Source organism: Globicephala melas, chromosome 7 (genome assembly GCF_963455315.2).
Source record: "Globicephala melas chromosome 7, mGloMel1.2, whole genome shotgun sequence".
NCBI lineage: Eukaryota > Metazoa > Chordata > Mammalia > Artiodactyla > Delphinidae > Globicephala > Globicephala melas.
Genome location: NC_083320.1, coordinates 114,362,436 through 114,376,555, shown reverse-complemented (window position 1 = coordinate 114,376,555; position 14,120 = coordinate 114,362,436). Strand labels below are relative to the sequence as shown.

General features: G+C 48.6%; 1 protein-coding gene across 3 annotated transcripts in view; it reads left to right on the top strand.

Moving 5' to 3' along the window:
* RALB (RAS like proto-oncogene B) overlaps positions 1-14,120 on the top strand; it is a 40,717-nt gene that overhangs the window by 13,545 nt on the left and 13,052 nt on the right. For 2 of the 3 annotated variants that reach the window (XM_030849664.2, XM_030849662.2), the window contains exon 2: positions 9,835-9,994. In XM_030849664.2, coding sequence (XP_030705524.1) covers positions 9,881-9,994 — 114 coding nt within the window. In that variant the 5' untranslated portion in view covers positions 9,835-9,880. Of the gene's footprint in view, positions 1-7,076; positions 7,207-9,834; positions 9,995-14,120 lie in introns of those variants that run through there. The other variant, XM_030849659.3, reaches the window with a different exon arrangement.

Below are 14,120 nucleotides of genomic sequence, written 5' to 3'. Positions count from 1 at the left end.
TGAAAAAGAAAGAGATCATCTCTAGGGATGACATCAGAGAGGTAAGCAGTGATATTTCTCATCTCCATCGAGTTACTAGAAACTCAGGAAAATAATTTTGAATCAGTCTGTGAAAAGTGAATCAATTTTCGTAAGATAGCAATGAACCATGGCCCTTGCAAAAACAAAGGTGGTAGCACAGTGTTATCTGTGAGACTGTCAGCCGATAGTCATTAGGAAATAAGAATTCCAGTTGAAGTTAGATTCATGGTTGCAGCTAGATGAGTATTCTGACTGCTGTGGAATTAAGGTGATAACTGATTCACTTTGTTAGACAGCAGAAACTAACACACCATTGTAAAGCAATTATACTCCAATAAAGATGTTAAAAGAAAAAAAAAGAATTAAGGTGAGAAAATGGCTCCCATCTTAGTTAATTCATCCAATTAATATTTAAATATGTTTTCTGTGATAGGTAATGGGTGAAATCGTGGTAAACAAAATACAGGCTCTGTTCTCAAAGAACTCAAAGTTTAATGGGATGGTTTTCAGTCTAGGTGTGAATTGGAATCACCTGCACAGCCTGAGCACCTAGGTTTCCGTGTGCCTGAATTGGAATCTCTAAGGGAGTGGGACCCAGGCACCTATATGTTTGTCTTCATTGTTTTAAAAAACTTTTTAGTGTGGAAATTTTCAAATATATATAAAAGTACAGAGACTAATATAATCAACTACCTTGTATCTGTCAGTCAGCTTCAACAGTTTATGGCTAATCTTATTTCATCTACATCCCTACTTCCTCTCTTCCTCCTTGATAACTTTGAAACAAATCCCATATATCATTTAGCTTCTTTTGTAATGAGGTTAAATGTAGTCACTTGAATTTTTTTAAAGAATAATTCCTTAATATTATCCAATTCAGCCAGTGTTCAGAATTCGCCAGTTTTCTTGTGTGTGTGTTTGTTCCAGCTGGGATCCACATAAGGCATGTGTATCAGTCAGTTGATATGGCTCTTAGGTCTCAGAATTTACAGGTCCCCTCTCCGTCTTTCTTTTTTCTTGCACTTTATTTGTTGAAGAAACTGGGTGGCTTATTCCGTAGAGCTTTCTACAGCCTCTGTGTTGCTGATGGTGTGTCCGTGTGGTATGTTCAGCATTTTCCTGTCTCCTGCACCTCTGCTAAATCAGTAGTTAGGTTTAGAAGCTTTTTTGTCAGGACTACATCATTGATAATTATGTGTCTTTTTCAAGATGTCAGGTTGTCTCTTTTTGTAATGTTAGCAGCCATTGATATTAGATTTCTTAACTCATGAGGGGTTGCAAAATGGTGATAGCCCCAATTCCATCATCCCTTGATTAGTTAGAATATTTTGTAAAGGGAAACTTTGCTTCATCTATTATTGGTCACCAGTTAGTACAGTTTACATAGGAGAAGCAAGATACCTTTTTAATTCTTTCCCTTACTTTACCTTTTTTTGGTTTGTTTTTTTGCGGTACGCGGGCCTCTCACTGTCGCGGCCTCTCCCGTTGCGGAGCACGGGCTCCGGACGCGCAGGCTCAGCGGCCATGGCTCACGGGCGCAGCCGCTCCGCGGCATGTGGGATCTTCCCGGACAGGGGCACGAACCCGCGTCCCCTGCATCGGCAGGCGGACTCTCAACCACTTCGCCACCAGGGAAGCCCCAATTTTTTTTTTTTTTTTTTTGGAGAATACTGGGGGCATTGTACATGAGGTTGGAAAATGGCCTCTCAAAGATTTAATTTACCAATTTTTAAAATAATGAGTTGTTTCACTTGTCCTCTCAAGGTGACGAATAGGTGCTTTCTTAGTTTCATTGTGAACAAATTAGATGTGTTTTGGTCCATTGCAGTTATTATCTTTATTGATCTTTAATTGTCCATCTTTGCCCCATCTCTTCAACTTGGCTTCTGAGCATGTGTGTGTGCCTGTGCTTGCACAGGTGTGCATTTAGAAATTATTATTTTTGTAGCTAACAGCATTTATTGCTAAACTACAAAAAGAACCTCTGAGGAGGGCTGCCACTTTCATTGCTTACCTTCTAGAATCAGTGTTGACGATAGAACAATCAGGAGACATTTCCTTAATGGAACGTGGATGAGAAATGTGCCATAGTACGTGTTATGGAAAATTCTTTAAAATACGTCCTCATATTAAGGGTTTCTGCAAACTCTTCCCTCACCGTTCAATCATTCTTTACCCATTCTCTGGGCATTTCTAGGTCTCTGATTCACTGCAGGCCCTGGAGGCACACACAGGAATAAGGCACTACCTACCTATCTGTCCAGGGAGTGTGTGTGAGACGGTCTACAAATAACCGCAAGTGTGTGTCGTGTCATTAAAAGGACAGGGGTGTAGGGGTTCAGTGCTGTCAGTTCGTATTCTCACACGCGTGCGCACTCACGTATGTAGTCATTTTGTCACAACGATGTATAATTTGGTGTAAGGTGCTAGGAAATAGGAAGGCTGCGTGTCGACTTTCAGTGCTAAGGGAAATGATGTCCCCTGAGTAGACAGTGTCACTGTGCTTTTCTTTGTCATTATTCAGCATTTACACCCCCCGCCATCCTTCTCCTGTGTCCCTTCATATTTGAGAGTGCTGGGTTTTGGGAGGGAGGGTCCTTCACGACCTAATTTAGATCGGGTTGTTCCTGATCGGGATCGTAACAGGAAGTGGTAAGCAGTGGGGATCTGTCTCGCCCCTTGGGAGAGTGCTGCTTGTTAAAGTGCAGAGTGTGATTCGTAAACAATCTGTGGCGATGCTTTAAGGCCGTGGAAAGTACCCTGTTCCTCACGCAGATCTCCCTTTCGCTTTGGCATCTTGCTGACGATTCTTGCCTGAGCCGGTCTTTACTCTGACAGCTGCAAAATGTGGGGGTTTCACTTTCCCACCCGGTACGTTTATCAGTCCGCCTTTGGTGTTCTACTCTAAGCAGGCCCTCCTGTCTCCCTTGGTTTGTTTAATATTTACTCTAGGTATGGATTCATGAATCCTTTGTTTTTCAGTGGTTTGTTTTCATTACTGTCCGTAATTATTTTGGTGCTCAGATTGTCCCAGATTTAGGATTGTCTTCCATTTTGATGATTTAAAGGACTAAAGACTTGAATAATATTCTAAGAGACTTACATATTATGATTATGGCCTATTAGTAATATCCAGGTTACCACCTTCAAGTCATGTTATCTGGAGAAAAAGTGCTAAGTGCAATTCTTTGCACGTGTACAGTGTTTGATCATTTCCCATGTGCTTTTGTGTACCACGTTACCCAGGACAGATGAATTTTATGAGGACTGAAGAGTACTTTTTTTCTGCCTTTTCAAATTCCCATTTGATTTGCATGACAACCCTCTGATACAGACAAGGTTGACTCTACCTACTGATTTGTTCTCTCCCAGCTAGACTGTAAGTTGAACGCAAGACTGATGACTGTATTAGCCCATGGGATTGGGGGGCAGTAGAAACCACACACATTTGCATGGTTCCTGCATCTAGACCGTGACTTGCTTTCAGAGTGTTGCTTCTCAGGGGAACATGTGTTCTTGTGTCTGAATCGGTGCTTGGTGGTGGAGAGCCCCCTCTAACATTAGTGTGTCCTATGGAACATCACGTAGGAAAACCATTTCCCGGCTCTTCTGTCTCCTTGCCAGCCACCTAAATGAAGCTGTCTTGGTGTTCTGTACGGGAGGGTACGTGTTCATTCTTACCCCACGCCTTACAGTTAGGTTGGGCTGGGGGACCCACCCGCAGTGGCTCCCTGCTTTCTCTAGGATAGGTTTCTTCAGACAGCATTTTAGGCTCATTTGTAGATGAACAATCTGTCTTCTGAGATGCAACGCCCTGTCACTTCCCCACCCCATACCTGCGCTTCCATGTCACGTGATGCCGGACCCGCCAGGACGCTTCGTGCCTCTGTTGCTTTGCACGCCTTCCGTTATGCGTGGGAAGCTTCGCTCTCTCAGCCCCTCTGCTGAGTGAACTTGGACTCCATGTCGAAGCCTTTCTGGATCTTCTTTTCCCAGAGTTCATCATGCTTTCCGTCAGACCTTGTAGCGTCTTTATCACTGCATATGGGCAGTTCTATTTCCACGCTTTGTTTATACATCTTTCCTTAGGAGATTGCGCTTTCTAAGGGCAGAGATGCACAGCTTAGCACAGAGTAGTGTTTAAATGGTTTTTTTGGACAAAAACGAAGCCGCTATAGAGCTTTCCAGTCGGTAGGTAGTAGAGACGTATTAAAGGGTGTCTGTTGGTGTGTCTCCCAAGTCCCCGATGAAAAACTTCTGACTGTAAGGTGTGAGCCTGCCAGGACTTGGCGTTATGGGCCCCGATTCCCCTTGTTGGAAGGTCTGTGTTGTGGCTTTTGTGTACTGGCGATGAACCCAAAGAGTTCTTGGAAGAGATTAAGAGGTTTGCAAGCCCCTCGGAGATGGTTCTGGGAGAAGTATAATTGCTTTGTAAACAATGGATGTCTGCTGAAGTTAGGGATGGCATGTACTGATGTCTACAGTTTCCGTGGAAACACATCAAAAAGTAAGATGGACTGATGGGGGGTGGGTCAGGGGAGGCCCGATGACTGGGTTTGTGATAAAGCAAATGGAGTAACATGTTGATGGTAGAATCCAGGGCTGCGAATATGGGTTCACTGTGCAGCTCTTTCTACTTTTCTGAAAACTTGGAACTTTTGCTAATAAAATGTTCGGGGTAGGGATAGCTGTGTCATTCTTTAAGAACATGTTTATGGGCGAGGCACATCTGTTATAAACATTAAGTTGTCGACGTGACATTCCTGAGCCTCACTGACTTGTTTTCTTCCTGGTGTTTCTCCTCCTCTGCAGCTGCCTCCTTCACATCTCAGTTCTCCCTGTAAGAGCATCCCCTGACCTGCTCTGATCTAGATGTCCCTCCTCTGTGACCCCAGAGCCCTTGGATACTTCTGCCGTAGAATTTGGCAGCCATACTATAATCGCCGACTAATCTTCTGTAACTAATCACTGGACTTTGAGTTTCTGGAGTGCAAAGACTGTTTCTGGAATGCTTTCGGCACAAGTAACAACAATAGACTCAGAATGGTCTAAACAAATAGGGGTTTATCATCTCCGGTTCAGGAGCCTGGAGGTTTGCAGTTTCCAGGATCGGTCCAGGCTGACTCTCCTGCCTTGCCCTCCGCGTGTCAAGTGCTCACGGGTTATACAGACTGGAAAGAACCACCATGGTGGTTTCAGTTTTTGAGCTTTGAGCACAGATATTTTGGCAAATATCTGTGGATTTGTTGAACAGTCTTCAATCCATTTATTGTGGTTTCTTCTAGGGAAGCTGACTTTGTGTTTTGAAAATAACAGCTCAGAGTTAGATGTCTACGTGTGTTTGAAAGCACCCCTGCCCCTAATCTGGAAAAGGATTTCTCCATTTTCATACAACTCTAATAATTCATGGAAGCAAGGCTGCTTCGGAGAAATCCTGTGATGGGTTGGTGGTCTGGAGTTTCCAGCCTCAGGCACTGACCTCGGCCCTGTGGTGGCAGCTGTGGACCAGAAAGTAGGCCCAAAGCAGCTTCGCCTTCCTGAGCCTTCGGGGGAGGCCGGCTTCTCATCCCACTTACCCTGTTTTAGTCACAATTCAAATGTGCTTAATTATCTAGTTAATTGCTTAGAAGGCTTATTAAAAAGCACGTCATTAGAAAAGGGAGAGTGGACAGAGGGTCCAGCTTGAGGGGAGCCAGCACACAAGTGATCCCACCCAGAGCAGCGGGTCACACGACTGGTTTCCATAGTGATGATGATCCTTGAATCACCCGGGAAAGCTACGAGTATGGTCAGTCGTCACTGCTTAAGAAGACAGGTAGCTATACTACGTGAAAAATAACATGCAAAACTACATACGTATGATCTCAGAAAGATGTTAAATATAGGAGTATATGGATTAAAATATAAGAATATACAGATTAAATTACGGGCCGGAAGTAACGCTGTAATACCGAATATCTCTGGGTGACAGGATTTTTCTCTTATTTTTTAAGATAGTTTTGTGTATTTTCTAAATTTTCTACTGAGCACCGAAGGGGGGGTCAGAATATGTCACCCCAAAAGATGCCACTTTGACATGAGGATTATTTTGAGCTGAAAGCAACTGAAAAGTAACAGACACAAAGAAAAGTTCTCCCTTCCCCTCTCCACCAGGAAGGGCGGGGCGATCCTTAATCACCCAGAGGAGGCCCCCGAGGAATCGGGGTAACGCCCCTTGCTCACAGCCCGCACCCTGCGTCAGTTTCCCCCTCCCAGAAGTGCAAGGCCCCCTCCTTTGTCTTGTCACTTCCCTGCAGCATTCGTTGTTCATTGGTTAAGATGCTCTGTGAACCCGAGTCCCACCACCCCGTGGGGCCGCCACCACTGCGCTCTCCTGCGTGGTTGTGAGATGCACCTGTTCAGAAGCCTCTGTTCGTTTTTCTCTCCTTAATCAGTCTCTCGTCAGCCTGATTTTCAGGGCCCCAGCCAATGAACCAAGGTGGGTTTGTTCTTCCTCCCCTACATTGTTATTACTTTTCATTTTAAATACTTAAAAAAGGATTGTAGACATTCAGAGTGATTCTTGTTCAACGCTTGGCCTCCTGATAATGCAGTTTCCCCACATTTTGCCTCTGCCTTTGTTAAAAATGATCGAATGATGCTCTTTATGGCGGCTGCCTGAGAAGTCCTACTTGTTACGGACGCCGACCCTCCTGGTGGGTATTTCCTTAGGTGTCTCGGAGGTCGCAGCTGTGGGCCCCTATCCGTGGGCCTTGGTTGTAGGAATCCTGAGCCGTCTTCACTGCGTCCCCCCGCGGAGGTTGTAGCCTAGCACCCTGAGCAGCCTGGGGTTACTTGTTATGTTGCTTCCTGGCTTTGGGGGAGTGCTGCGGTCACAGCTTCAGGGCACACTTTCCTACGGCCAGGGCTCGGGCAGACATGCTTCCTTGCTGTCCTCCGCTGTTGCTGCTGTAGGGGAGCAGGTGCCGTCCCAGAATAGGTCTCTTTGGCATATTAACAGTTTTAAGCTGGTTATTTTCCGGGAAACAGCAGGCGTAGAAGAAATTCTGAAAACCAAGTAGGAGTCACCGTTTTGTAAGAGACAGGGACGTTTACCAGGGGAATGTCCCTATGCAAGGGCGTCCCCCTCGCTGTACCAGGACACGAGGACGACCGAATCTCTAGCAGCTCCTGGGGGCGGAGAAGGTAAGGACTTCAAGAACCTTGCCCTTGTTTACCCGGCCTTCCCATGCCACCTCTCACAACCGACTCTGCCCATCCTCAACATCCTCTTCTGCTTTGGGCAAGGACGGCATCCAAGGTGAGGGCTTCGGCCGTCCGAACAAGGTACTCAGGTTGTCTGGGTCTCTCCCGGGTCCACGTGTTACTAGACTTTGCCGGATTTTCTCCTGTTAATCGGTTTCATGTCAGTTTAATTCCCAGACCAGAAAGAAGAGCCTAGGAGGGCGGAGGGACTCTCTTCCTCCCCAACAGTGGACCGATGTTTTGCTCGTCCATTCTTTTTTTTTTTTAAAATATATTTATTTATTTATTTAATTTTTGGCTGCGTTGGGTCTTCTTCGTTGCTGGGCGCGGGCTTCTCATTGCTTCTCTTGTTGCGGACCACAGGCTCAGTAGCTGTGGCTCGTGGGCTTCAGTAGTTGTGGCACACGGGCTTCAGTAGTTGTGGCATGCGGGCTTCAGTAGTCGTGGCTCACGGGCTCTAGAGCGCAGGCTCAGTAGTTGTGGCGCACAGGCTTCATTGCTCTGCAGCATGTGGGATCCTCGCGGACCAGGGCTCGAACCCGTGTCCCCTGCATTGGCAGGCGGGTTCTTAACCACTGCGCCACCAGGGAAGTCCTACTCGTCCATTCTTTACCTGAAGGTGCGCATTCCTTCGAGGCTCTTGGTGTCTCTGAGGGACTGACTTGTGTGTGTGTTAAATCCTAAGTTACCCAGAGCAGCAACCACCTAGGACCACAGAAATATCAGCTCTGATTTTTTTTCTCCCCAGCACTGGGATTTTTTTTGAGCCCAGCTGTGCATTCATAGAAGTTCTCAACCTTGGAGGTCTACTGTCATCACCTGGGAAGCTTTTAGATGTTCTCATGCCCAGGCTCCGATCCCAGGCATCCCAGACCAAACTCCATCAGAATCTCTGGGGATGTTTTTAAAACTGCCCAGGGATCTCCTTGTGCCACCGAGGCTGGGATCACTGATTTAAAATATTGTTGTTTCTGTCATGCAATGGTGTGTGTGTATTTATTTTTTTTCTACTGGCGGTATTTTCAAGTTACTTTGTCAGAAATAGGTGCCCATCGTGTCTAATGAGAAAAAAAATTCTCTTAAAATGAGATAGGAAGGAAACCAGCCTTTTTAAGTTCCTGTTATATGCTAGGCACAGGGCTTCAATCTTTCACATGTGTTATCTCATTTAATACTCAGAGAAATCCTGCAGGGTGGGTGGTGGTTTACTTGTGTCTGCAAATAAGAAAACTGGCTTAGAGAAACTGAATAACTAGTGTCCAGGTCCCACATCTCACGAATGGCAGAGCCAGACTTGGGCCCGTGACATGCCCGAGCCCTTGCCCTTTTTCCTTACGCTGTGGCATCTGTGAGAGAGATTTTCCATAAAAATCGTTTAAAATAAAAATTGGCACTTGGGTTATGCAGGAGCATATGGTAGCTCTATTTTCAGTTTTTTAAGGACCCTCCATACTGTTCTCCATAGTGGCTGCCACAACTTAACATTCCCACCAGCAGTGCAGGAGGGCTCCCTTTTCTCCACACCCTCTGCAGCATTGATTGTTTGTAGAATTTTTGATGGCCGTTTCTGAATCGTGTGAGGTGATACCTCGTTGTAGTTGTGATTTGCATGTCTCTAATAATTAGTGATGTTGAGCATTTTTTCATGTGTTTGTTGGCCATCTGTATGTCTTCTTTGGAGAAAGGTCTAGTTAGGTCTTCTGCCCATTTTTTGATTGGGTCAGTTGTTTTTTTTTGATCTTGAGTTGTATGAGTTGTTTGTAAATTTTGGAAATTAATCCCTTGTCGCTTGCATCAATTTTCAAATATTTTCTCCCATTCTGTAAGGGAGAAAATTCTGTCTTTCTGGTTTGTTTATGGTTTCCTTTGCTGTGCAAAAGCTTGTCAGGCTAATTAGATGCCAAGTTTCAGGTACCTGTTAAGTGTGCTTATTGAGAATACTTTCTCTTCCCCCACCACCAAGATTGCTCTGTTCTACTCACTTTATCTCACTTCTGATGAGGCTAAACTGATTTTGAGTAACGGATTGTTGTTTTGGAAAAGTCTGACTCATTTAGTTCTTAATGTAAATCAACGTGGAATAACCGTCCTGTGTCGCGAAGGGATGCTGATTGTTAAAAGCAGGTCTGCTCACCCCTTTTCAGAGCCCACCTTGGTCCGCTGGGAGGGCCGTGTGGGTGTGTTGGAGGGGCGGGGAGGGAGCGAGGGTACAGAGATGCTGGGGCCCTGAGCGGCCCCCGTGGCACAGCTGGCGCGGGGGTCGCTGCGTGGCTCGCACCCCCTGCGGCTCTGTCGAGGGCGTGCGGGTTTGGTGGGCCATCCTCCCCCACCCCCCGTGATGGGGCGTCGGGTGCGCACGCCCGATTCTTCTCTCCGTCTCACTTTCCCTCGGGTCGGCTCAGCTCTGGTTTGTGACTCGGCAGTGCCTGGGGGGCTGTATCTCTGCCTGGAGCCTGGGAGAATGACCTCTCTGGTGGAACGTCTGGGTCAGGCTTTTCTGGAGGGCTGTCATGTCATTTCCTTTGGGTGGAACCAGACCGCCTCTGAGTCTGTCTTCTTCCTTGGCAGCTCTTCGTCTGGGTCCTCTGGCCGCGTTTCGCAGAAACCCAGCAGGATGGCCGCAAACAAGAGCAAGAGCCAGAGCTCCCTGGCCCTTCACAAGGTGATCATGGTTGGCAGCGGAGGGGTGGGCAAGTCGGCCCTGACCTTGCAGTTCATGTATGATGAGGTAAGACACGCCTCCCCGTCGGGCCTGCTGTCGCCACGTCCCTCCTCCAGCTGCGTCCCTGGGCCCATTCCCTGGGGCTCATCAGGGTCATGGGGCAAACTGTGCTACGGTGGCTTCTGAGTAGCTTTCCAGGGGGTTCCCACCAGGGGAAGAGCTGCACTGCTGATGTTAGGCGAGCCATTTCGGCTCAGGCAGGGACACGCGGGGTCCCTGCTCGCATCGTTTCCGTCATTGTGTTATGACAGGAGCTGGGGGGAGGTGTCGAAAGGGCGGGCCAGATGCGTAGCTGTCACAGCCAGCCCGTACAGGCACTGAAGGGGACAGCTGAGCTGCCCTAAGAGCTCCATCTCTTCTCCTTGCTCTGGTTCCCCCGGTTCAAGCTAAAGCCCCAAGCTTGCATCACCTCCTGGGGGTGATGGCGCTGCTGCCGAGTCCAGTGCGACGGCACAGCCTTGACCCCTGCTTGACGGCCGATGGCTGGTAGTGCAGCAGCGTGTCCAGACCAGAGCCGGAGCCTCGGGGCCTCTCGATGGCACCCTCTTTGCGCGGCTCGTGCCTTCCAGAATTTGCGGCAGAGGACACTGTCACCACGATCAGCTAAGATGACCCTCTTTCCACCAGGCTCCGCCCCGTCCAGCTTCCTGCCACACAGGGTGTGCTGCAGTGACCGCGACATTTTGGGATGTGGCCAAGGGAAGCCGACTTAAGGATGCAGTTAGCAGGGGCCCTGCCCTGGCCTTGTGATGGGGGCGCGGGGAGGGCTGTGTCCAAGGCGCCCGGCACGGCAAGTGAGTGGGCAGCGGCTCCAAACGCGGTGTCAGAGGCCGGTCTGGAAGGTTTTTCCAGGCCTCACGGCTCCTTACAGGGAAGACGGATGCAGGGCCTGAATTTGCCAGTAGTTCCCAAACCGCCCTTACTAGGAACGTCACCCGAAGAAACCTCGCTAAACCGTCATGAAAGAAAAGCTCGGACCAGCTGTGCTAGAGGAAGGACTGAATTAGTTTTCAATTCTCCATAGGCAACGTCGGCTTGGCCAAAAAGTGCGTTCGGGTGTTTCAGACCATCTTTCAGTGAGGCCGGAACGAACTTCTTGGCCAACCCAGTGCTTCAGGATACCTGGCATCTGACGAGATAGTTCAGACGCATACAGCTAACAGAGTAGGACGGTATTGCAGAGGTGTGTCAGCACTCAACGAGCAAGACTGTTATTCAGCTGGATTTGGGGTGCGAGTGGTATTTGTAGTATTGCCATGGAGCGGATCTCCACACGGACATCCGTCACCTCCAGTTTCCAGGAGTCTGGCCCGGCTGAGCGTGGTGCTGCCCAGGGTCTCAGGCTGTGGGGAGGGTGTCCGGCCTCCTGCGAGCCCGCGGGCTGCTGGCGGGTGCAGGACGGGGCCCCGGCTGCTGGAGGTCGCCCCCAGCTCTCCGCCGCATGGTCCTTCCTGTAGACAGCTCTTCCCACGGCAGCTTGCTTCTCCCCGGCCGGCAGGGCAGTGTCTGGTAGCTACGACGGATCCTTCCGCACAAAAACGTGGTCACGGGGTCGTGTCATCACGCTGCCTGTACACTGTTGGTTGCAAGCCAGCCTCAGGGTCTTGTGCGCTCGAGCGGAGAATGCCGTACAAGGGCGTGAGCCATCGAGGGGCCCCGGAGGGTTGGGTTCACCAGAGTATTTGTGTATTTTAAAAACTGTGTAATGAATTATAATTTCTTTCCTCCTTCTCGATAATCATTTTTGTATTTACCATTATATGTGTAATCTTGTATTCTTTCCTTAAAAGAAGGCCCTGCAATGAATAAGCTTCAGACCAAAACCAAAACCTCCAGACCATCTCCCCCTGGGTCACACCCCACTGTATCTTATCATGAGAAACTTTTTGTTTGTATGTTTCTACATGACCAATTTCTTTTTTTTCCTTTTTAATTGAAGTCTAGTTGATTTACAATGTTGTGCTAATTTCTGCTGTACAGCAAAGTGATTCAGTCATACATATATATACATTCTTTTTTTATACTCTTTTCCATTACAGTTCATCACAGTATATTGAATAGAGTTCCCTGTGCTCTACAGTAGGACCTTGTTGTTTATCCATCCTCTAGACAATAGTTTACATCTACTAATCCCAAACTTGCAATCCATCCCTCTCCTACCCTCCCTCCCGCTTGGCAAGTCTGTTCTCTATGTCCGTGAGGGTGTTTCTGTTTCATAGACACGTTCATTTGTGCCATATTTTAGATTCCACGTAAGAGCGATATCATATGGTATTTGTCTTTCTCTTTCTGACTGACTTCACTTAGTATGAGAATCTAGGTCCACCCATGTTGCTGCGAATGGCATTATTTCATTCTTTTTTATGGTTATTGTAAATAGTGCTGCTATGAACACAGGGGTGCATGTATCTTTTTGAATTAGAGTTTTCTCTGGATATATGCCCGGGAGTGGGATTGCTGGGTCATATGGCGGCTCTATTTTTAGTTTTTTAAGGAACCTCCGTACTGTTCTCCACAGTGGCTGCACCAGTCTATGTTCCCACCAACAGTGTAGGAGGGTTCCCGTTTCTCCACACCCTCTTCAGCATTTGTATACTTCTATTTTGGAGGGTTGTTTTTCTTTATTTTACACTAGGGGCCAAAGTGGGGAAATCTAGCAGAATCTGTTTAATTTACGCCAAACTTTTTTCTTTTTTTTAGCTTATTTATTTATTGGCTGCGTTGGGTCTTCATTGCTGCCTGGGCTTTCTCTAGTTGCAGCGAGCGGGGGCTACTCTTCGTTGTGGTGCGCAGGCTTCTCATTACGGTGGCTTCTCTTGTTGCAGAGCACGGGCTCTAGGGCCTGCGGGCTTCAGTAGTTGTGGCTCAGGGGCTGAGTTGCTCCAGCGTATGTGGGATCTTCCCTGACCAGGGCTCAAACCCGTGTCCCCTGCATTGGCAAGCGGATTCATAACCACCGCGCCACCACAGAAGCCCACGCCAAACGTTTTTGCATAAAAGAAGAGAGGCAAGTTACAAAATCTGCCTTGGAAGTCTTTATTTGTTTTTCCTTAAAAATGTGACTTGCTTCCTAAAGATTCCTTATTTTCCTTCTGTAACAGAGGCTGGGGAGGAAGGGACAGGGAGGAGAGGAATCAAAGCGTGGGAGACGTGGTTAGAAGAGCAGGCGTTAATGGACATGGGGGGGATTCTGTGTGTCCTGCCCCCACCGCTGAATGACGGGCAGTGTCTGGGGACATTTGGGGCTGTCACAATGGGGGGATGTGACTGGCCGCCAGTGGGTGGAGGCCGGGGATGCTGCCGAACGTGCTGCAGTGTGCCGGAGGGTCCCACACGGGAGAGTCGTCCAGACCGGAAGGTCTGTCGCGCTGCTGTCTGGGGGGCGGCCTGGCCGGAGCCACGTCAGGGAAGGGGAGGCTGCTCCACCACGCGGTGACCGAGGGGCCCCGGGTGCCAAATCTGAGAGCACGTTCGGGCCCCGAGCCCGACTCCGCGGTGAGGTTGGAGCCATCCTGTCTGGCCTGGTGGCTGACACCGCAGGAGACCAGGGCAGTCTAGACGGGATGTGTCACTTTCCCTGTGTATGTTTCTGTGTGTACAGCAAGAGGGAGGGGAGGAGATGCAGAAGAATCAAGAGCTTTTTCTCTCCTTCCTAGTTTCTTCAGAGAACCAAGGGGAAGCTGTGCTTGGCCTTAGTCTCTGTTTCCCACTGGCTGACGTATGTGGGGACCAGAAAGCAGCAGTTGTTGAAGGATTGAAGGAATGGTAAGATAAAAGCACAGCAGCAGCAGAAGAGAGATGCGGTGCTCGTGTCGATTCCCCTAACGGTGCTGCCCGCTAGAACCTTCTGTGATGCAGGGGGTGTTCTGTGTCTGTGCTGTCCAACACCTGTGGCTGCTGAGCCCCTGGTGCCCGGCTAGTGGCTGCGAGGTCGAAGGGTCTGGCTCTAGAATCACAGTTTTGAAGCTTGAAGAGACCTTAGGGGTGACGGCCAAGCCCAGCTGATCGCAGACTCACCCGGGGCTCCTTTACCAAATCCCTCTGGAGCTGCAGCCGAGACGTTCTTTTCCTGAAGCTCTGCCAGCAGTTCCGAGGAGCGGCGGCTCCCCCTGTCCGGGAGGCCAGAGAAAAG